At 35.9% G+C, this 22,209-nt stretch overlaps 2 protein-coding genes and 1 long non-coding RNA gene across 7 annotated transcripts in view; 1 reads left to right on the top strand and 2 right to left on the bottom strand.

The window, feature by feature from the left end:
• LOC129926943 (uncharacterized) overlaps positions 1–6,945 on the bottom strand; it is a 37,798-nt gene extending 30,853 nt beyond the window's left edge. Inside the window, exon 1 of the long non-coding RNA XR_008778659.1 lies at positions 6,791–6,945. This is a non-coding gene — a long non-coding RNA (uncharacterized LOC129926943). The remainder of the gene's footprint in view (positions 1–6,790) is intronic.
• LOC106078264 (synaptotagmin-7-like) overlaps positions 1–22,209 on the top strand; it is a 465,097-nt gene that overhangs the window by 37,074 nt on the left and 405,814 nt on the right. The gene's annotated exons all lie outside the window — the stretch shown is intronic.
• Positions 16,392–22,209, bottom strand: part of LOC129926942 (relaxin receptor 1-like) — a 30,347-nt gene continuing 24,529 nt past the window's right edge. For both annotated transcript variants that reach the window (XM_056033676.1, XM_056033675.1), the window contains exon 2: positions 16,392–22,153. In XM_056033676.1, the coding sequence (XP_055889651.1) occupies positions 18,783–21,833 (3,051 nt within the window). In that variant the 5' untranslated portion in view covers positions 21,834–22,153 and the 3' untranslated portion in view covers positions 16,392–18,782. The remainder of the gene's footprint in view (positions 22,154–22,209) is intronic.

Raw genomic sequence — 22,209 nt, 5'->3', positions numbered from 1 at the left:
TCCCAGTCTTCCCCAGGATTCGAATCCCGGACCCCTGGTTCGGAAGGTAAGGGCTACTCAGCTTAGCCACCGCGCCTCAATAAACTCATGAACTTTCATCCTACTTATAAATAATCATCTTTCCCGTTTTGTTCTCTTCTTCTAGAACATTTCAGTTTCAGATACGTCTTAATATGTAATGAAGAATTCTACCCAGTACACACATCTCATTGTAATTAGAGCCAGACTTTTTGAAGACCAATTTTTAAACAAACTTCCTTAATCGTACATTTCTAAGTAAGTTCTAAGACCATACTCCTCCTCCTCCTCCTTCTCCTCCTCATCATCCTCATCCTCCTTCTCCTCCTTCTCCTCCTCCTCCTCATCATCATCCTCATCCTCCTCATCATCATTATTATCATCATCCTAATAATCCTCCTCATGCTCCTCCTCCTCCTCCTCCTCATCATCATCATCCCCATCATCATTATCATCATCATCATCATCATCATCCTCATGGTCCTCCTTCTCCTTCTCCTCATCCTCATCATCATCCTTATTATCCTCCTCCTCCTCCTCCTCCTAATCATCATCCTCATCATCATCATCCTTCTCCTCCTCCTCCTCCTCATCCTCCTCATCATCATCAAACTCCATTTAAACGTGGCTCAAAATCTCTCTTGCAAAAGCCCTGGACACAAACCCTGCTGTTTTGCATATTGTATGTGTCACCATACAGGTCGAGAATTTTTGTTTTTCCAGACCTGTCGAGACGGAGATCAGCAAGTCTGGGGCAGTCAAAAGTCAATAGACTAGATGTATACAGTAGGGGTTTCGTCAAAACATTTGTCACGGACAATCTATAACTCAAATTTTTGTTCATTTTTGAAATATTTTTTATGTAACTGGTTATACCTACATATAATTTGGATTACATACATTCTCAGTTTGAAACCACATACCACTAGTTCACGTCTAATTACGCTTACGCCATGTGTCTAATTAATTGTATTTTTAAGTATAAACTTCGGTGACCTACTTTTGAATTTTGAAATAAAACCTCTCAACGTGTTTTAAAACCCATGAATTTCATATCGATCTCAGTCGTCAATGTTCCTCTGTTTGTGACATCTTCAGATCAATAGGATGACGCGTACGTTTTTCTGAAAATGTCACATTTATTGATTGGTGCCAAACATAACCAGAATCTACTAAGTATCTACTTAGAATCTACTCAAAATGTACTCAAAATCGACCCAAAATCTAATCAGAATGTATCCAAAATCAAATCAGAATGTATCCAAAATCTAATCAGAATGTATCCAAAATCAAATCAGAATGTATCCAAAATCTAATCAGAATCTACATAAAATCTATTCAGAATTTACATAAAATCTACACAGAATGTAGACAATGTCTACATAAAATCTGTTTAGAATTTACTCATAATAAACCCAAATTTTACTCAGAATATAGCCAATATCTAATCAGAATCTATATAAAATTGACTAAGAATATAGAAATATATATACACAATCTACTCAGAATCTACACAAAATCTACTCTAAATATATCTAGAATCCTTCATCGCTTAATCTCAAATTACAAATACATATTTAGTGACTTTTTTCTAATATTATCTTGTTGGGTATAAAAATTCGTCCGTAAATGAAATGAAAACCCAATCAGGGCACCGATTTCTGGTCATTTTCCATTGAGTCAGGACTCAGTGACCTCAATAACTCAGTCTGATTTAAACATGGTGGAACACACGGTTGCCTATAAGACAAATTTAAAAAGTTTAAGCCAATAAGAATTTAAAGAAGTGAAACAAATGTCTAGTGATACAGCAAAGCAAAGAGCCGGAGAAAAAGAAAGTTAAAGACAATTTCTTGCAACTTGTCTTTGGCTTCCAATGCTTTTTAAACAAGTTTCAAGGGAGTTGAGAAAACCTCGGCTCCAGAGGTTAAGATAATGGCATTAGTTGAACTACAGCATTAGATCTCGTCCATGGTCGGGCGGGCACTCTTTTTTTAAGCAGGTGCATAAAAGCATTCATGCACTTGCCCGAGCATTTTAAGCATTAAGCAATATCGCATATACACATTGATTTTTTTTTAATGCCTAGATAATATTTCTATATCAGAGTTGTCGTATAAACAAATTGCAATATATTTTCTTAGGCTATTATATGGAACAATATCAAGCATGGCTGCCTGGTGGTGCGGTTTGCGCTCTGGACAGTCGATGGTCCAACGTTTAAACCCTGCCCTTTCACATCCTCCGTCGTCCCCGAGGTTTGGACTAGGAAGTAATTATCTTCAACTCTGAAGGAACATTCGAAACATGTAAACCATTTTACAAAACAAACATATTTAATATCAACGCTAGGAACATCATTCTCAGATCCAGGCTTATAAAGCAATGCTCCTGGTCGTGTGGTGTGCTGGTATGCGCGCTAGACAGTTGTTCGGTCGTCTCGATAGTCTCGGGTTCATACCTTACCCCCCCCCCCCCATCCCCGTCGTCTTGCTGGAGGTTTTGAATAGTAACTAGATTATCTTCTACTGTAACCATAATCTTCAAATACGAAAAACAAAATCTAACAAAATACGTAGAAAGACACAAAGATATTTTCCTCGTCCCATATGCTAGGACAACTTTGTACAAATGCTCTTTCTTCCCTAGTGCTATTAGAGCATGGAATGGGTTGCCTGGCAGAATTTAAGTCATTGGTTAGCATGGATGACTAGATGCATGACGCGGCGTAAGACGTAATCATCATCTATTTTTTTAAAGTAATATCTGTATTTTATAAGATAAGATAAGGTACATCCAAAACATGTGTAACATTTTTTTTTCACAAATGCTGATTAATTGACTTATAAGAACAGACATACTAGAGTTAACTAGAGCTGATGCATTGACTTATAAAAACAGACATTCTAAAGCTGATTAGTTGACATTAGAACAGACATTCTATAGCTGATTAGTTGACATTAGAACAGACATTCTAAAGCTGATTCGTTGACTTATAATAACAGACATTCTAGAGCTGATTCGTTGACTTATAATATCAGACATTCTGGAGCTGATTCGTTGACTTATAATAACAGACATTCTAGAGCTGATTCGTTGACTTATAATATCAGACATTCTGGAGCTGATTCGTTGACTTATAATATCAGACATTCTAGAGCTGATTCGTTGACTTATACTAACAGACATTCTAGAGCTGATTCGTTGACTTATAATATCAGACATTCTAGAGCTGATTCGTTGACTTATAATATCAGACATTCTGGAGCTGATTCGTTGACTTATAATATCAGACATTCTGGAGCTGATTCGTTGACTTATAATATCAGACATTCTAGAGCTGATTCGTTGACTTATAATATCAGACATTCTAGAGCTGATTCGTTGACTTATAATAACAGACATTCTAGAGCTGATTCGTTGACTTATAATATCAGATATTCTAGAGCTGATTCGTTGACTTATAATATCAGATATTCTAGAGCTGATTCGTTGACTTATAATATCAGACATTCTAGAGCTGATTCGTTGACTTATAATATCAGATATTCTAGAGCTGATTCGTTGACTTATAATATCAGACATTCTAGAGCTGATTCGTTAACTTATAATATCAGATATTCTAGAGCTGATTCGTTGACTTATAATATCAGATATTCTAGAGCTGATTCGTTGACTTATAATATCAGACATTCTGGAGCTGATTCGTTGACTTATAATATCAGATATTTTAGAGCTGATTCGTTGACTTATAATATCAGACATTCTAGAGCTGATTCGTTGACTTATACTAACAGACATTCTAAAGCTGATTCGTTGACTTATAATATCAGACATTCTAGAGCTGATTCGTTGACTTATAATATCAGACATTCTGGAGCTGATTCGTTGACTTATAATATCAGACATTCTGGAGCTGATTCGTTGACTTATAATATCAGACATTCTAGAGCTGATTCGTTGACTTATAATAACAGACATTCTAGAGCTGATTCGTTGACTTATAATATCAGACATTCTAGAGCTGATTCGTTGACTTATAATAACAGACATTCTAGAGCTGATTCGTTGACTTATAATATCAGACATTCTGGAGCTGATTCGTTGACTTATAATATCAGACATTCTGGAGCTGATTCGTTGACTTATAATATCAGACATTCTAGAGCTGATTCGTTGACTTATAATAACAGACATTCTAGAGCTGATTCGTTGACTTATGATAATAGACATTCTAGAGCTGATTCGTTGACTTAATAACAACATCTATTGTAGAGCTGATATTTGTTTCTACAAATCCTTGTACTGCTAGCTCGTCATTTTCTAAGTTGATTATGTTGAAACTAGGCCTGGCCAAAAGGTTAACTGCTTGGATTCCGAACCAACGAAGGTGGGATCGCGAGTTCAAATCCAGTTAAAACTTGGCTATTTAACCATAGGTTTTTTTCGGACCCTATTCTGATGTAAACCGTTTTTTTTCTGGCTCACATGACACTCTTGTAAACCCTCAGATGAGATTTCTTTTATTTGCCCACGGACTTAAGCTGGAAATATGTTGTTTTTTTGTTTTTCATTTCCTGCTAGTCAAAAAAATTAAAATTTATATGCATGAGCTTATATGGTGCTTGCGGGCGGGTAGGATAAATGGAGCGAATTTTCTCCATTGTGTAATTCTTATCAGCGCTTGTCTCAGCCAATGTTTTGAATTTCTATAGTGCAAAAAGGGGAAATTATATAATTATTAGTTACCTCCCTTGTGGCCTGGGTCCCTGTTATAGATCGTGAACATTTTTAGCGACTTAGTTTAGCTTATAACAGATCTGCATATTTACCAATATCCCATGCTGAATGAAACATCAACGATTACGACAGCTTTAATAATGACAACTGTCAACTGAGCCAAATGTCACGAGAAGAAGCTGATGCTTTGTTTGATAATCAATTCTTTTCATACATTATATATAGCGCACAGTGTTGGCTCTCTTTCTGAGCCTGTATTGCAAAATGGATTTTTTTTTTATTTACAAAGCTTATATCCACTCACTCTATGTTTGTCTGGAACAATTTTTGTTCGCGTTATTTCTCCCACAACCATTCTGAGATCAACTTGAAATTTTTGCATAATTATTTATAGTCGATAGAAATACACGCATCAATCCAAAAATTAACCAATTAGTAAATCATTGTGTACTATTTAATTAACACAATTTGTTTTATATAGTAGAAAGAGAGAACCAATACGTTAATTATCTATTGGTAGTTAATTATTTTGTTTGGTATCACGAACAACGGAAAGAATTTGTACTTGACTGATGTGGTGGTATTAGTTGAATTAGCCTCATTTATACTTTGCAGGTCGCCGCTTTAAAGTTTGAAGCTAACAATAGATAACTATAAAATTTTCCAATTTCATAAGCGATTCGCTGGTATAGTGGTTTTAAGTCTATTTTTTTAATTGAGTATGTGCTCCACCATGTTTAAATCAGAGTTATTGAGGTCACAGAGTCCTGATTCAACGGAAAATAACCAGAAATCGATGTCCTGATTGGGTTTTCGTTGAATCATTTACGCACCAAATTTTATACCCAGCAAGATGATATTTTTTAAAAAAAGGTCACTTGATGTGTAATTTGTAATTCTAGATTAATCGAAATTAAGAGTTCGACTTAAGGTCATTCTACTTTTTTTTTGATAAATGTATTTAAAAAGCGATTACCCAGAAACCCCTTCTTTCTCTCTCACCCACCCACCCAGAACTCTTTACATCTAGTCAAGACAAGTGAGACTTTTTACGGCGCGACTATAGAAAATCTGCTAACATACGGAATAACTTGTTGGCAAGGCAACGCCTCATCTAAATTGTTGCGACGTCTTGAAAACATCATTTAAAAAGCATCAAAAATTACACTCACAACATTATCACATTTAAAAGAACTTTTTGAACAAACGTGCCTAAGAAAAATTGAAAAAATCTTGGAAGACAACGGCCACCCGCTCCATCAGAACTACGTCAGGTCGTCGCGAAGTGGGCGACTGCTGTCACTCAAAACAAGAACGGAGCGGTACAAAAACTCGTTCGTACCTCACTCGGTCAGACTCTATCACCGCCACTCATTGATCAGGGAACATGAAATGCACCAAGATACCTGTGTGTAGTCGCTGAATGAACTCTTTATGTTGTGTCTGTTGTATTTATGTGTATTTTTCTGTTGTGTTGTCTTTATATGAGAAAAGAGTCCTTGTAAACACAACAAATTTCCATAAGTCTTAGTCTTAGGATCATAGCGCATTGAGAAAGCTAAAAGCATGAAGTTGCGCTAAACAAAAACAATTGGTTAAAATATTTGTAATCGCTCAGATTTGTTATTGTTAGTCTTCATCTATTGCAAATTCAATCACATGACTGATCCAAACTTATTGATACAACTACGCTTATTTTAAGATTTGGTTAAAAGAAAAAAAGTATTTTCAAAAGTGTTTTTCTTGTTGTAGCTGTAACATTTAAATGGAAGGCTACTTGGTGGTGCGGTATGCGCTTTGGAACTCGTGTTGAAGATCCTAAGTTCCAACCCTGCCGCTGCCATCTCTCACGGTCCTGCGGGTAGCGTGGGCTAAATTTTATTTGTCTTTAATTCTGAAGGAACAGTCGAGAGATGTAAAAAAAAAAAACAAAAAAAAAAAAAAAAAAACAAAAAAAAAACAACGTTCATAGCACTAAATTAATTCGAAAAAACTGATCCTAAAACTATTTGTGATTCCAATAAAATCTTACCTTAAAACCTAGATGTAATTAAGCCCTGTTGCTACTAGATCTAATTAAGCTCTGTACTAGATCTAATTAAGCTGTGCACTAGATCAAATTAAGCTCTGTACTAGATCTATTTAAGCCCTGTAGGCCTACTAGATCTAATTAAGCTCTGTTCTAGATCTAGCCCTAAAAGCACGTTACGTTCTATGAGCTCCGCCGGTTCTAAATATACACCCATCATTTGTGTGTATACCAAATCAAATCACACAACACATACACACATACACCAAACATATCCCCTCCTCTGAGAACCTACTAATATATAATTACTCGGTATAGATCTCTATGATGCACATAATCGATGGCTCACTCTCCAGTTAATTATACACTTCAAGCTCTGCTCACCATCGAACCTAAACGTACCCCATCTCCTACAATAATTGATGAAGCTCATCCCAGGTCGATATTATTGACTTCAAGCAGAGGTTCACATACAACGTGACTTTACAAACTGCTGGGATGCATATTTAGTAGATTTCAAAAAGAAGGCGGCAGAGCCGAATGTCGCCCACTTTTAAGGTATGGACGTATGGTGCGTGTTAACGCGACATGAAGCTCTTCAAAATTGACACCAACAGTTGGGAAAAAGAGGCACTGGATGGATTCACATGGATAGTATACATAAAGTAAGGGTTCTGGATTCCAGATGGCAATAGGACCCACTTTGTTCAGTGATTTTACGGAATCTTAAGTGAAATGCTTACAATGTGATATCGGTTAAATGTTGTTTTATGCCTGATCTTCTTCAGCTCAACAAATGACAATTTTAGAATCATTGAATAACCTAGTTCAACTTATTAATAATGAACTATGGAAATTAAAAGATTATCAATGAAAGCTTAATTGATTTTTTCAAATTGCAAAATAATAAAATTTGTTTATTGAGCGAAACTCAGAAAAGCTGTAACTAATGTAAACAATGAAACAGGAAGTTTACTTTTACCACAAACTCTGGGTTTTAAAACTTAGGCTATCATTTAATTAAGTTTTCTATCTCCTGGCTTAATCTTTATTGATCCCTGTGTCACAGACGGTTGTCTGTCAAGGACAAATGTTTTATCCCAAGTAACAATTTGCTGAGTTTTTTTGTTTCTTGAGACCAGTGGTTCTCACACCTCAGATCTTAAGACGCAAATTCAGAATGGTGAGGTGACAACCATGTCCAAATCGATCGCATTGATTACGGCATATAATCACGGGATCCTTAGGGCGTCTCTGAGTCTACCCCGCTCTAAAGGGTACCTGACGTTAGTTGGGGAAAAAATAAAGGTGGTTGGTCGTTTCAATAGTATATTTCCACCATCTTACATTACATGCCGTTTACGATTTTTGACTACTATTGTATAACAAAGAAGCTTGACTCAGAGGCGCCCCAAAGATCTCGTAATTATAAATCCCAGTCTTTACCAGGATTGGAACCGTGAACCCCCGCGGGTCGGAAGCCAAGCGCTTCGCCACTCCGCCTCTTCCTTTCAAACCTTCGAATTAAAAAAACGTACTCTGACTATGATGACACAAAGTCTGGCTCACTACAGGACAACGAAGGTCTCCATATACATGAACTCTAGAATTTTATTGTGTACATTGCTGTATTGCCTCTGTTTATAAATAGGTCAGTGCGTATGACTCTAAGCCTTTCTTTCTAGTGACTAGCATAGACTCGTAGAACTGGAAACATGATAGGATTAACCCCCTTGCTTCCTATTGGTCGCATATGCGTGTGTGTTTATAGCCTCTCAGAAATATTAGAACTTAAAAAAAAAAAAAAGTTTACATATAGTCACTCTGTCTGTCTGTCTGTCTGTCTGTGCAATCTTGTACACATTATGATCATTTCTCCCTCTTACCAGTCTCGGATTAAGTCGAAACTTTGCACTATTATTTATTGATGAAGATAATACACGAATCAATTAAAAATTTAAACAAATAATTAATAAATTGTTGGTGATTAATTACTTATTTTGTTTTATATAGCAAAAGAGATGAGTCTTGAAGCGTTGAGATATATGGCAGCAATTGTGCGGTTCTTTTCATTATATAGCTTTTAAATAAATAATTGTAAAATAGTATTAAAACTATTCTCAATAGCCACAATGCCGTGCTCCTTCGCGTTGTCATGTGATTCCAGAAAAACAACAACACAAAATGTCACGAATGTAAACAAAAACCACAAGATGATTGAATGTAGACATATATGGTAGGATATAAGCCTGACAAAAGATAGAAAAAAATGTTTATAATGAAAAAGAGTCATATTCTAGAAAATCATCACGAAGCCTGTAAGTAAAGTTCCCCTTTCAGACCTTGCGATCTATGGGGGCAGATGATGTAAAGGTCATCTGTTTCTGTGGCCCAGGGTTAACGAGGGTGTCATGTGGCCAACACAACGACCAAGCGCCTTTATTTTTCCCCAACTAATGTCAGGTACCCATTAGAGGCGTTAGGCGCCTAAGTATCCCAAAGTTGAAAATCCCAGTCTTCACCAGGATTCAAACCCGGGACCTCGGTTTGGAAGCGCTTTACCGCTCAGCCACCGCGCCTCCAAGTCTGTAAGTAATATTAGAAAATATTCTTTACGCTAAGAATAATGCATATAAGTTCCCATTCTTTTCAATGAATATCTTTTCTTTTTTCTCCTACTGCAGTCTCATGATGAAGTTGGAAGCTTCGCATAACTGATTCTATATCTGAGATTTAACTGTGCTGTGGATAGATAGATCTGCATTCATTTTGTTTTCTCTAGGGATATTTCGGACTATAGTCTAAGATAACCTTCACCTTCTCATTATCCCTTACTCTGTTGGACCGTTGAGGCACCACACAAGATCTGTTGACCTTCTTTTTCCTTTCCCTTTGTGTCTTAGAATCTCTTTCAACGGCAGCCGCGTCTATTTTTACAAAGCTTATATCTACTCACTCTGTCTGTACGGTAAAAAAGTTCGTACACGTTATTACTCCCACACCCAATTTCGGATTAAGCTGAAATTTTGCATTTATTTCTTTCACCTGACAATACACGAATTAAAAAAAAACCAATTTGTTAATTAACTGGTTGGTATCTTGAAAGATGTGGTGGTATAAGCTGAATTATTTCCCTTGAGCACTCTTGAACCCTGAGTGAACATTTTTTATACATTTAAAAAACGATCTTGTAAACATTCACCATGATACTTCTTTCTTCCGTCCCCTCAAAGGACTGGTCAAGACTAGTGATAAGCTAAACAACAACAATTGGTGACAATATTTCTAATCGCACAGATTTATTATGCCTGTGTCCATCGTGCATGTAATGTCTCGGTCCATCATCCATCCTGCCGTATAACACCAAAAATGATTTCCTTAGTAACTTATATAAGTAGTTTGAAGACAGACTATGACAGAGCGTACAGTGTCATTACAACAATTCACAGCTACTGTAGTGATTACTTACTAATATATACATTTATAATATATATATATATATATCTATGAAAACAAAAACATCAGTCTGCCAAACTTGAACTCTCAATGTATTCTTGATCCAGTCACAGCTTTAGACTAACGTGCCAAACTATCAATGTACTCTTGAATCCAGCTTTAGACTAACGTGCACAAACTATCAATGTACTCTTGAATCCATCTTTAGACTAACGTGACAAACTATCAATGTACTCTTGAATCCATCTTTAGACTAACGTGCACAAACTATCAATGTACTCTTGAGTCCAGCTTTAGACTAACGCGCCAAACTATTAATGTACTCTTCAATCCAGCTTTAGACTAACGTGCACAAACTATCAATGTACTCTTGAATCCAGCTTTAGACTAACGTGCCAAACTATCAATGTACTCTTGAATCCATCTTTAGACTAACGTGCACAAACTATCAATGTACTCTTGAGTCCAGCTTTAGACTAACGCGCCAAACTATTAATGTACTCTTCAATCCAGCTTTAGACTAACGCGCCAAACTATCAATGTACTCTTGAATCCAGCTTTAGACTAACGGGCCAAACTATCAATGTACTCTTGAGTCCAGCTTTAGACTAACGCGCCAAACTATCAATGTACTCTTGAATCCAGCTTTAGACTAACGTGCCAAACTATCAATGTACTCTTGAATCCAGCTTTAGACTAACTTGCACAAACTATCAATGTACTCTTGAGTCCAGCTTTAGACTAACGTGCCAAACTATCAATGTACTCTTGAATCCAGCTTTAGACTAACGCGCCAAACTATCAATGTACTCTTGAGTCCAGCTTTAGACTAACTTGCACAAACTATCAATGTACTCTCGAGTCCAGCTTTAGACTAACTTGCACAAACTATCAATGTACTCTTGAGTCCAGCTTTAGACTAACTTGCACAAACTATCAATGTACTCTCGAGTCCAGCTTTAGACTAACTTGCACAAACTATCAATGTACTCTTGAGTCCAGCTTTAGACTAACGCGCCTAACTATCAATGTACTCTTGAATCAAGCTAAAGATTGTCTAAAAAAACAAGCGATCTTTGAGTGGCTTGTTTCTCATAACAGTTTAGGGAAATAACACTTGGCAAGAATAGTGGAAAAAGAAAAGGGGCGGGATAAATAGAATACGGAGAAAAAAAAGTCCCATTCACCGGATCACTTTTGTCCAGCAGACCGGACCTTGGTCAGTTAAATGAATTATTTCACGAGGGCAATGACTTTCTATAGAAATGTTAGGACTAGGGCGAGACGAAGTGGAGTAGTTATTGACTGAAAAGGATATCCTCTTTGTTTCCGTCCCACCATTCGTTCTGAACCCGTCAGTCAGTCCGTCCGTCCGTCAGTCAGTCCGTCTTTGTTTTTGATCTACATTTATTTATTTTTCCTCTATGCAAAACGTACATCAACTCAGTCTGTTTGGTACACATTTTTGTACAAGTTATTTCTACCACTTGTCATTATTGGATCTAGTTGAAAATTTACACAATTATTCAATGTTCATTACAAAACATAAATCAACTATCAATCAGTCGTAATTAATTAATTTTGGTTCAAATAGAAACAGCCCTAGCTATGAGGAAATAATGTGTAGAAAAGTACGTGGTGCCCTAAAAATTAGAAGCCCACAAGAAATAATTTTATAACATTCAATAAACGATATTTCATACAAAGATCAACTGTTGCACAATCGTCTTTGGTTATAATCATAGCTCTATTTTTTTTTAGTTGGCAACAAGTTCAAATTAGCGTCCTTGACATTGGAATTCAATATAGTACCCTATATAATACTTTATCAAATGTGATATATTGTTTTTATTAATCTTCTATAAGCTAAAGAATCCTGACTTGAATCTTGTTTATAGCTTCAACCCCAGTTAACAATAAGGACCACCATTAACCAATGCGTTCCATATGCTTATGTGTCATTATCACAGACCTATATAAAATACATTGTTTACATCTGTGGTTAATTTTTAATTCTACTTTTGATCTGAAGATATTGCATTCAGACAGGAATCAACTTCTCTGACATTTCAGATTTTAAAACATTAACTTTAAAAAAAAAATAAAACCGAAAAAAAATTTTTAAAACATTTTTACTTAGCATGATGAAATGTATAGCTTGGTCACGTTGGTTGAAATCAAGCCCAATTAGAACATACGTTGTTTTTGTTTGTGTTGATTTGTTTTTTTGAAAATATGGATGTGAATCAGCATGTATAAACCGACCATGTTGAATGTTATTTGTATATCAGATTTGTAATGTATAGTGATAGTGGATAATGTTTAGGTTAGTAGTGTTTTGGTTTAGCATAAGTGTCTTTTACAGAACTAAGTTTACTTTTCACCTTCATGTTCACCTATTCCTTATTCTGTTTGACCGTTGGGGTACCACACAAGATCTGTTGACAGTCTTTCTTCATTACTCTCTGTCTTTCGTCTGGGAAAGATCTCTTTCAATGACATGACTGCCAATATTCTTATGTCATATTCCCATCGCTTTCTCTGCCTCTTCTTCTTTTTTCCTGGTACTGTTCCCTGAAGGAAAGTCTTTGTGAGCTCTGAGGACCTTTTGATATGGCCGTGAAGTTTTAGTCTGCGGTTTTTTTTTGACAGCACTTAGCACGCCATCGTTGAGTCCAATAGCCGTACTTATTAATTCTGTTTCTAGTGAATCTAGTCTCTTCATATCTGATGCGTTTTTTCTGTGTGTAATACCTAGAATCTTTCTCTCTAGTTCTACAGTCAACGTCTAGGATTCGCAAGCATATAAAATTGTGGCCGTGACCAGCGGGAACATCAGTGTGATTTTAATGTCGAGTGCTATGCCTTTGTCTTTCCATATAAAAGTTCCCCCTTTCAGACCTTGCGATCTATAGGGCAGATGATGTAAAGGTCATCTGTTTCTGTGGCCCGCGGTTAACGAGGGTGTCATGTGGCCAACACAACGACCAATCGCCTTTAATTTTCCCCAACTAGTGTCAGGTAGCCATTAGAGCTGGGTGGACGCCTAAAGATCCCGAAATTAAAAATCCCAGTCTTCACCAGGATTCGAACCCGGGACCTCCGGTTCGGAAGCCAAGCGCTTTACCGCTCAGCCGTCGCCCCCCTATTCCATATAGTTTCAAGAATTGCAAGTGCTGCTGTGGACTGTGTAGTTCTGCCCAGTTGCTCAGATTTGGTTCCCTCTTCTGAGACGATTGCTCCGAGGTATTTAAAACTAATGACACTTGTCAGCTTTTCATTTGCACTATTAATATTCCTTTTTAAAGCCCTCTTGGCTCATAATTTGTTTTTGTTTGTTTTTTCGGCATTGATTTACATACCATATGCTGATCAATATATTTGTCTATGCGCATCACCAAGTCAGCGAATTTTTCTTCTATCCCTGCTAGACCATTAATATCATCCGCGAAGCACGTTACACGTATTCAACTTGTATATGCTTTTTTAAAAACATTACTTTGAGAAATACGAAAGATTTTAATGGAAAACATCCTCATTATTTGCTTTTATTACAGTTCATCATATATAGTATACTTAATTTCTTCTTAAAAACGGTGCATTTGTGGGAAAAACGGTTCGCTTGTTTAAATTATTAAAAAAATTGGCTTTCATAAGAACGTTGTTAGTCGTATTATTAAGACAGACGGACTGACGGACGGACAGCCAGGCCAATATAGAATAAGGTTGGATTTGATTTTCATTAGCTCTTAATTTTTTTTAGATCTAAGCCTGTCACTAAGACCGACGGACGATAGAATAAGGTTGGAATTTGATATGGTTGAACTTTGATTTTCATTGCCCTCTTAATTATTTTCAGATATCGAAACTAGACATTAAGTCCTAGGAACTAGCGAACGGATAGATAGACCACACAAAAGTAATAGCGCCTTTTTTCTTCTTTACCTACAGAAAAAGATGCTTTTTTTAATTTGCATGTTTTCTATTGTTGCTATTTTCTAATCTACTACTACTTTTGAACATGTTCCCCCCAAAAGCGGCTTGACTATTTAATTCTCTGTGACGCGACAAAAGTTGTGAAGTGACGAGACGGGAAGTAACAAAGATGAAGGAGTCTGAATGATTGAATGGAAACAGACGAGATGTGACTTAATGAATTTACAATGTAGAAATTGGCTTTACGCATCGATTTGTCAGCTAATACCAGAGCAGAATACATACGTCTACGCGTTTCCAATAAGGAAGGAAATTATCTAATTAATTTAAACCAGATTCATCCAGCCAAAGGATATCTTCTAGTTCAAATGTATACAAATTGAATTAAATCAATTTTGTCTATTTCTGGTAACTATGCTTTCTTGTGCACTGGTAACCTCTTTTTAAAAAATAAAAAAAAAAATAGATTGATAATAAAGTTTATGTTTTCACGCAAACTCAGAGCGGTCCCAAACAGGTCCGCCTATGAGTTCGGTGTTAGATAAGCAATACGAAATTGAATTCTAACTCCCATCATACATAATTGAAAGCTGGCAAGGAGCGTTTTGCAACTGGAAGAGGTCCTTCCCTTTTTTCAAAGCTATTATCGACCTATGGCTCTACATTTTTGGGCGGAGACAAACGTAATCATGTGCTGAAAAATAAGGCAAATATTGTTTATTACAAAGCTTATACCCACTCACTCTGTCTGTCCATCTGGTACAAAAGATTGTACACATTATTTCTCCCACACCCAATCTCGGATCAAGTTGAAATTTCGCACAATTATTTCGTGTAACTGAAAAAAACAAACAACAAGAATCAATAAAAAAAAAATTAACCTATTAGTTAATTGACTATTGTAAATAATTGTTTTGTTTGGTATCGAATAAAGGGGAATAAATTGCACTTGCCAGATGTGGTATAAATTGAACTAGTCCCCTTTATACTTTGAGCAGAGAATTCGGTCGTCGATTAAAAGTTGGAAAACAAGCAATTCTAACAATAATATAAAAACTTTCTATTTCATAAGCCCTCGAGCTCGAATTCAAGTCATACAACATTTTTATAAAATATATTTAAAAGCGATCACGGTAGCATTAACACAATTACTCCCTTCCTTCTCTCTCACCCCCTCCCCCTCTTTCCCCAATAATGCCAGACAATTGACAGGTTTGTAGCGCATTGAGAAAGCTAAAAGCATGAAATTTCGCTAAACAAAAACGATTGGCAGTAGTATTTTTAATTGCACGCATTTATCATTATTACAAATTTAATTACGTGACGAAGTCTTCGTATTTGATTCAGCTACGCTTAATATAAGCTTTACTTTTCTTGTTGAATCTTTTTTAAAAATGGGTGTAAACAATTTGAATTTTTAGGTTTTGTTATTAAACAAAAATCAAAAGTTTTCGGTTATTTGTATTAGTTGTTAGTGCAAACTACTTGTCAGGGTGTGGAGTGATAAAATGAGAGTGTTGAAGTCTACCTTTATTATAGATTAAGTCCGTAACCTTCAATTTTGTGTTTATTACTCAACAGTATTGCATTTTTCTGTAGGAACTAGTGTCAGAAGGTGTCAGATGGTGCTAGATTTGTTATGGCACGATTAGAACTAGACTAGATTTTGAAAAAGAAAAGCGAACTATAAAAAGATGTAAACAGACTACTCTTGACGGCTTCAGAAATAAGGAGCTATTTATAGACGTAGAGATGGAGCCTGACCACATTCGATGGTTCCCTTCATTGTTATTAAAACTTCTTTTCGATATTCGCTATCAGCGTCGACTAACTTATATTGTTAGTCTTTCGCCTGTGTAGATTTCGCTATTTGAGAGTTACCTCCGTCTGACATATCTGCATAAGCCACAGCACGGAAGCACCTAACAGATTGTGGTATCTAAAGTGCGTGGGATGCATTTAGATTGTACATTTAGTCTCAGACTTGTTCAATCTATGAAGAATGCAATCATTCGATCATCCAAAACGTTGATCACTAGAAGGTGTTTACAGCTAATTTTAAAACCAAAAAGACCAATAGTAGTCGTGTTATTACTCTGTCGTTGGAATGTATCTCCAGAGAGCTAGTACAACTTAACTGATGTAGACAAACTATATTTTAATTATTATAGAACTTTAAAAAAATTGAACAGACTTCTTTTTTTAATCATAACTTAATGATACTTTTATTGAAAAACATACACAGATTCAGCTTGAGATGAAATATACATCTAGTAGTAATAATATGAAATGATATTTGAAACAAAATCTAAACTCAGGGGCAAACACACGTCCTCCCTCTCTTGCGTCTCAGCTCACTCCCTCATTCCATTTTCACTCATGCGACTACTACTTAAGAAAATAATGTGTATATTATTTAGAAACATAACTGTAAATATGGAGTTCTTCCCTTTATTTATCCTGACAAATGGAAACTGATAGGGTGCTTTTCTTCTTTCGGAGACTGATACTTAAGTCTATTATTTAATGTGAAGGTAAACCTGAAGACAATTGATATAAATGTACATTTCATTGACATCTAACATCACGAGACATCCATACATTATTTCATATTTAAATGCAATGCTCATATAATAAACCTAGGGCTGGTAGAAATGATAAGAAATGAATGTAACCTACAACAATACCAAAAGATTAACAGTTGAAATATTGAACTCTTGGACAATTTGACCCTTTGTTCCGATAAGCCATTATAAGAGACAAACAAAGTAATTAGTAGCTATAGAGGAAACAGGGCCGGCCTTAGGCATAGGCAAACTAGTAAGCCGCCTAGGGTCTCCAGTTACCTAAGACCGACCCTGGAGGAAACAATGACCATCTAGAATTATTCTTATATTTCTTAGATCGAATCATTGTTTAAGAAATTCGCACATAATTAATATTATTGATAGCGCTTTAAAAAAAAAAAATAAAACATTCATCAATTTACTACATTATAATTATAAAATATAGCTCAATAAAATAGAAAGAGATGTAGTGAAATACACACTTAGAAGATACACATAAAAATTATTATGACAATAGGATATCCTATCTGTACCTAGACATCTAGGGCTCAAACAGACACCGTCAGTCTGATAGAAACGAATATCAACCTAGAGTGAAGCCCACAGATCTCAAGATGACAGAAGCAGTGGCGTAGCTAGGGTGGGGGGAGGAGGGGGAGAATTCGAAAATCCCCCCGGGCCACCATTTGAGAAGGACCCCCAAATTAGTGTTTTTTTTACATTAAATATTAAATATTAACGCAAAATGCAGGGGCCCCCAAAAAGGTCAAGCCCCCCGGGCCCTTAAATGATGGCTAATTCCTAGCTACGCCCCTGGACAGAGGTGGTTCTCATTAACTACGAAAGACTCATCATGAGTATCAGTTCTTTAACTAACGCTTTATCTCGCATTGACAAAACTTTTGCAGCATATGGCATGCAAATAAATGCCGAAAAAAATAACAACAAATTATGACCAATAGCCAACAGGGCTTTAAAATGGACATCAGTATTGGAGGTGAAAGGCTGACTATTGTTAGCAGCTTCAAATACCTCGGAGCTATTGTCTCAGATGAGGAAACGAAACCCGAACTGTTGGCCCGAATCGCACAGTCCACAGCAGCCCTTTCAAAATTTAAAATAATATGGAAGGACATGGGCTTGGCCCTCGGCACCAAAATCAGACTGATGCGCTCCCTGGTCGAAGCCACATTTTTATATGCTTGCGAGTCTTGGACGCTGATTGCGGAGCCCTGGGCGAGTGTCATTCTCGAGTGTCATATATCCTATATATACCGAATATTACCGAACCACATCACGCTAACGGGCTCGTCCGCCTCTAACGCTGTAGGCCTTATTTTGAATACTAATAGTATCTTACGTAGGCACTATTGACCTTTCACTTATTACATACTGTATAATCCTATGCCTGCATGGAAGATTTTGCCTTTTAAGATTTATTAACGTAATTAATGATTCAGAAATAGTTTGCATAAAAAATCAACAAACTAGATAATAATAATTTCTGCTAAGCACGCTTTCCGAACTATTTATTACGGAGACGAACCAGAACACTTGCAATAAGTAAATAGTTGTTTAGACTGTCAGACGGATTCAGTCACGGAAATTTCTTGGCTTTTTGTTTAGCACTAATAATAATATTATGTATCTTCTAACCCGATGCGCGGTCCGAACGCCGAAGCCACATCGAGGCTCTTTAAGAACAAGGTGTGCGATAGGAGCTACAGTTGTCTCTTGATGTTCGCAGATCCGACTTTTGCGGAAGGGCCATACCACGGGTTTTCAAAAAACAAAAGTGTCATGTTAAGAACTTGCAAGGAATTGGTGTCATAAAGATGCCGGGAAGGCTTCCAAAATATCGAGTAACAAGTCCTAGTTAATGAGAACTGATCTGGATTACGAAGCTGAAGTTGACTAGGAAATCTACGATTTCGGGGCCCCCATTTGAAATTTTGAATTTCTAAACAAAAAGAAAAGTGAAGAGAGTCTAAGTTAAATAAAATGTGAAATTATTTTATTATTTACCATAAACGACATTATATTTGTGCAGCATTTTGAATGTTTAGTTTACATTTTGCATATAAAGCAGGAATAGTATAAATGATTGGATTTAATGCTGAATTTATCGGTAAAACAAACACAGCAAACCAAGCGTAAACATCGCGGTCAAATGTGTGTCCTTTCATTGAAAAATAGCCAATGACGCCGATAGGAAACCAACACATGAAATCTGACATGGCAACAAAAGCCAGTTTTTTGGCTACTCCCAAATCTTCTAATCTTCTAATACGGTTTTGTTTTAGGCACGACAAAGTCTGTTTCCGCCTCGTTATGTTGACGAAGATGGCGACTTGACCTAAAGCTATAAGTAAAAATAAAACGAAATTAACTCCAACGAAAACTACGAAATTGAACTCCCAGCCACTGAAACGAATAGCGCTAAATGGAAGAGCCAAACACAGACCGTTAGTTGAATAAATTTCCCAATCAGAATTGATTAGAGGAACAGCGGCCAGGATAATACCGACTAACCAAGCTAATGCATGTAACACACAAGTCAAGGTCTTTGACAATTTATATTCACCAAACGGATAAGTGATACTCAAGTAACGGTCTAAAGTGATCAAACAAATAAAGAAAGTTGATGTTTCACTGGAGAGAGTTGATAAAAACCCAGAGATCTGACACAACATCCCATTTCTCCAGTGTTCCTCGTCCAACACATACGTATCTTTATAGTCAATGTCAACGCTTGCAATTATCATCAAATATATCCCCATAAGGAAATCTGATATTGCCAGAGCTGTCACGAAAAGACCATACGCTTTTTTGAATACCTCTCTGTTCCACACAAATCTGTAGATTAACACAGTTCCATTGCCTACAATTGTTATTATGCCAACTATCCAAATGACACATCTCTTAAATATATCCCCAATAAGATGTTTGCACGAAGAAATGGCGTCAGTGGGCCCATGACATTTGTCTACAGATATATTATCATTTAAAATTAGAGGACAGCATAATTTAAAGTCACTTGTCCATAAACCAGTTCGAATGGTTAGACCTTTAAAAAAATCTTGTTGTATTTTAGAGATTTCAACATGCTGTATGGACAATGTATCTAACGCGTAGAAATTTGGTATTCCCAAGTCCGTGAATCCTAAAATTTCTGTATCACTTAAATCTAGATATTTTAAGTATTTTAAATTGAAAAATGTATGGCCATGAATCGATCTAAATGACGTATGAGATAAGTCGATAGTTTCTAAACTTTCTGGAAATGTAAAATTTGCATTTATTTTAAGGCTTGGATTATTAGACAGATTTAAAACTCTTGAGCTCCGCATATCGTGAAACAGTTTCATTTCGCCAGTACTTTCCAAGTCATTGTAACTTAGATCTAGTTCCAAGAGATTTGAAAATCTCCAGGTTTGAAATGATAAGTCGAAATTAATCACGTGACATTTTTGAACAGAAAGCTCGATGATATTTAAAATTGGAAAATACACTGCAATAAGTTCTGGGATATAGGTCCCGGAAATGTTATACAGTGGAACACGAAATGTATAAATGTCCATAGACGCAATTGTATTGTTATTTATACGTTTGTTAGAAAGGCACGTATATTTCTCGGGACATTTAGGGGAACAAAGAAATTGTTCCTTTTTTACATTGTGGGGATACTGATCAGACAGGCAGAGATCTTTAAGAAAGACTGTTATAGTTCCAATACATTGATCAGTATATGGTCTTGGCAAAACTAATTCATCTTCTCCATGGGGACAATGTCTTATTCCATCGTGCATCATATCAAGTGGAATACAATAAGAGTTATAACACTTCACGAAATTGTGTGGACAGCTGAAGTTCTCGCAGTGTTGTAAATGAGAATTATCCTGACAATTTAGTGAATTTGAATTAAATTTAATACAATGATATGCGCTACCTACATTACCAGTTTCACATATAAATGCTTGTAAACTTATTTTTATTGAAACGGTTGCTTTAAAGTGGCTCCCATCGGTATCAATACAAAAATTATAAGAGTTATTGTTTATGATAAAATTAAGGCGATCTTTAGCCGACCGGCATTTGTCAGAATTGTTTACAGTTCTTAAAATATTTAAGTCACTTTCTTTTTTCAAAAGCAAGGTAAGAAAACCTGTGGTTAGGTTTTCACAAAATTTTACACTGGGATGCGTGTATTTTCTATACAGATTTTCTGTTGTCTTATGATGAGAGTGATTCAAATAAATAAAACAGTTATTTAAATGGATAGACAACTTTGGAGAAGTCAACACAGCGAAAAAATTCGAAATATAATTTTCTTTAAGAAACGTGTCTTCCTTTTCCTGAGTTTTCACCGTAATGTGATCATCAGAAACATGCAAATGACATTCACATATAACCAGTTGAGGGTCGATATACCTAATAGAGTTTATATCTATAATATAAAAGGTTTGATTGGTTTTACTGTCTACATGTAGAGTAGTACCATATCTTCGATTGGTATAATTTTTACTACTTATCATAAAACACATTATTTTTAAGTGACCATATAAATAATGAACCATCCAATAAGAAGCCTCAAAATTGTACTTTAATGCAAATGGATTTAAAGACGACCATAAAAGTGTAGATTTATCTATTACCGTAAGAGCATTTAGGATGGTAAATCCAGTTGATGCAAGTCTATCGTACAGTGTGTGAAGAATATATTCGACTTCATCGAATGTTTCAAAAGAAACCCAATAGCGTCTTTGTTCAATTCCACAGTAGACTTCAGTCTCGAAAGGATCCCCTGAATAGTATTTTATTTCATAGAATGATTTTAAAAATGTTCCGATCATAAAACTATCAGGCTGTGTCTCACATTCTCTGTAGCAGAGTTTGGAATAGAACTCATAACTTTCGAATTCTTGAAAAGATTTTAAAAGCATCAAATGAGCCAATTGAAAACTTCTGTCACGCAAATAGTTTTCTGGTAAACTCAAAATCATGAAAAAATTAAACTTACTTTGTTTTATGTAGTTAGTCATAGAAGCATCCATTACATTACAGTTTTTAAATAAAGAAATAGTCATTACAGTTATTCTAATAGACCTTGACTGTGACTCGCTCCATATCTGCGATTGACTAGTAATGTTCTCAAAAGGAAATTTCTCAGGACAAATTTGGTTTACTTTATCAACATTTAATTCTCCTTTGAGCTGATAGATGCCTTTATCTGAATAGGTCGTTAAGGTGAATTGTGGGATATTCCATTCACTTTCATTCTGAAAAAAATGATGGGTTTCATTCACTATTTTTATTTGGTCTTGAACATCACATCGGCAGTCCAGCAGAAATCGTAGTTCCAGTTTCTGATGATGACAATGATTAAGTGGAAAGAAAGCAACACAGCCTGTAAAACAAAAGTTATCAAAACAATGTTTCATTTTTAACAATATATTTTTCTTT

The sequence above is a fragment of the Biomphalaria glabrata genome, chromosome 6 (assembly GCF_947242115.1).
Source record: "Biomphalaria glabrata chromosome 6, xgBioGlab47.1, whole genome shotgun sequence".
Classification (NCBI taxonomy): domain Eukaryota; kingdom Metazoa; phylum Mollusca; class Gastropoda; family Planorbidae; genus Biomphalaria; species Biomphalaria glabrata.
The sequence above is the reverse complement of the archived record's forward strand: the minus strand, read 5'-3'. Positions and strand labels throughout refer to the sequence as shown.